The sequence below is a fragment of the Trachymyrmex septentrionalis genome, unplaced genomic scaffold (genome assembly GCF_001594115.1).
Source record: "Trachymyrmex septentrionalis isolate Tsep2-gDNA-1 unplaced genomic scaffold, Tsep1.0 scaffold109, whole genome shotgun sequence".
NCBI classification, from domain to species: Eukaryota; Metazoa; Arthropoda; class Insecta; order Hymenoptera; family Formicidae; genus Trachymyrmex; species Trachymyrmex septentrionalis.
The window spans coordinates 99,169-101,562 of NW_017304217.1; the positions used below are offsets into that span (position 1 = coordinate 99,169).

Consider the following 2,394-nt stretch of genomic DNA (forward strand, 5'->3'; position numbering starts at 1 on the left):
TATTATTTAATTATTGTATTATTCGTTATTATTTGCAATAATTTTATGAAATTTTCGGATAGCTGTTGTGGACATATTTGTAGCCTATGTGAAAAGAGCATTTTGACACATGGGTGTATAGAAACATATAATCGATTATTTGTTAACAATTTTTTAATAATAATATTTTTTTCAATTTATGTTTATGTTATTTTTCAAATAAAAGCTCAACCCAAAGTCTCTTTTTTAACTTTTTTTTTTTTAAATTTGTATATCCATTAATGCATACAGATGCTATTAATCTATTAGTTTTGCGTTATTTTTGTTGTGCACAATCGCATCAACTTGACAGGTTCAATCGTAATATCGTTTTTGATATGACATGTTGGATTTTATAGTACTTTACACGATACAATTAAGGTCCGGTTGTTCCACCTTTTGGGGTAAATTTTACCTGTTGAGTAAGTAGCAAGATTATCCAAACACACGCGCGGATTGCCAGATTTACCCAACAGATAAAATTTACCAAATGGTGGAACAATCAATCCTAATATAATTACTGTCAAAAATTAATCGCTGCTAATCCATTTATATGAACGATATTCGAGGTTAGCGATATATGAAATCACGTGACTCGTTTGTCGCTGAATATGAGCAACGAGCGACACGATGAACTCTTTATGCTTATGCTTTGTTATGCATTTCATGTGTGAAGCCCTTAAGTAAGGAGCAAAAGTCTGTGCTTTCCGCTTTAGGGCCGTAGCACACGTAATGCATAAGAAAATATGCCAGTTAAAGTCCTCCCTTTCTTTTCTTTCTTTTGAAATAAAGAGCTATGAGTTGATTTTTTTATGCCTCGTGTTTTATGTGTTATGCAAGAATCTGTGCTGCGGCCATTAAGCGGGGAACACAGACTCTTGCATAACGCATAACTTGTAATGCATAAGAAAATGTACCAATCGAAGTTCTTTGTTTCCTTCCTTTCCATGAAATAAAGAACTCTGATTGGTTGAATTTCTTATGCCTTATATATTATGCGTTATACAAAAGTCTGCGTTCTCCGCTTCAGGGCCATTCCACACAACTTGCATAGCCGCATAACATATGCATAAAGAAAATCATCCAATCGTATTTTACGTTTGCCTTTATGACAGAAATGTGATTGGATAATTTTCTTTATGCATATGGTTATGCGACTATGCAAGTTTGTGTAGAATGGCCCTTAGTCCTGATTAGTTCTTGGATCAAAGCCAATCAAAGCGAAACGTTCGGCTGCGTTTCGGCGGGTCCGGCCTCGCACGAGTGCATCCGTTTGTCAGCCAGGATTGACTGCATGGGTATTTCGCGTTACCCAAATATTCTTTAAAATATGGATTCGCCGCCGAACCTGGAGACTGTTTATCAGGCCGTGTTTTCTTTATATAATAATACAAATCCAACCGAACCAGGAAAAGCGTCATTATGGTTGGGAGAATTACAAAAATCGGTAAGTACACATCATAATTTTAAATATCGTTAAGTTTAAAGCTCTTTCCTAAATTTAACATTCACGTTGTTACATTAGATAGAGACATATTTCTCAATATAATTGTGTTAATATCGTCCTGAATAAAAAATATGGAAAGCTGCTTTCTAACCTTAAAACTGGTTCTGCAATGAGTTGGTAGTCGATAATCCTAAATCTTATCGTTGAATCTTATTGAAGTTACTTTACGATTCAATTGGCTGGCCAACAGCCACTTTGTACGACTAAATCCACCGATTTTCTTAAGGCTGACCAAATTCTGACTTTATTCCTTCCCATTAGTCGAGCTAAATGACTTGCTGTACAACTAACAACTAGTAGATGTAAAAAATCATAGTCACCTATTTAGATTACCTATTAGAAAACTGGTTAAGACTTAAGAGTTCCGACTACCAATCCATTGTAAAATCAGCATAAAGGAAATGATTATCACACTGTTACAAGAATATATTTTACATATGTCCATTCTGTAATAAGTTGATAATGATATTGGTTGATGATGATGTTTAATTGATAGTGTAATTCATATGTCAGAAGCGAGTCTGAAGAATAATTGATGAGTCGGGATTGATTAAAATTGGTAAATTGGCAGAGTTGGACAGCAACCAACTTCTAATGCCCGTTTCCACCAATGTAGATTAAACTTAATCTCGGTTCAATTTATTCTTTGTCTTTTTCCAATTCTAAAGATTAGAAAAAGATGAAGAGTAAGTTGAACCAAGATTAAAGTTAATCTACGTTAGTGGAAATGGACATAAGATTATCAGTTGCCGATTCATTATAGAGCCATTGTTACGAAAAAAAGCAAAAATTAGATGTAAAATAATGTTGCACTTTTTACTTGCATCTTTTGCATATAAGATATGATATATACGTGTATATATATATAT

General features: G+C 33.8%; 1 protein-coding gene across 1 annotated transcript in view; it reads left to right on the forward strand.

Annotated features, from left to right (window-relative positions):
* The first annotated feature begins 1,219 nt into the window (after window positions 1–1,219).
* Window positions 1,220–2,394, forward strand: part of LOC108748803 (transportin-3) — an 11,067-nt gene continuing 9,892 nt past the window's right edge. Inside the window, exon 1 of the mRNA XM_018487167.1 lies at window positions 1,220–1,465. Within this exon, the coding sequence (XP_018342669.1) occupies window positions 1,349–1,465 (117 nt within the window). The 5' untranslated portion in view covers window positions 1,220–1,348. The remainder of the gene's footprint in view (window positions 1,466–2,394) is intronic.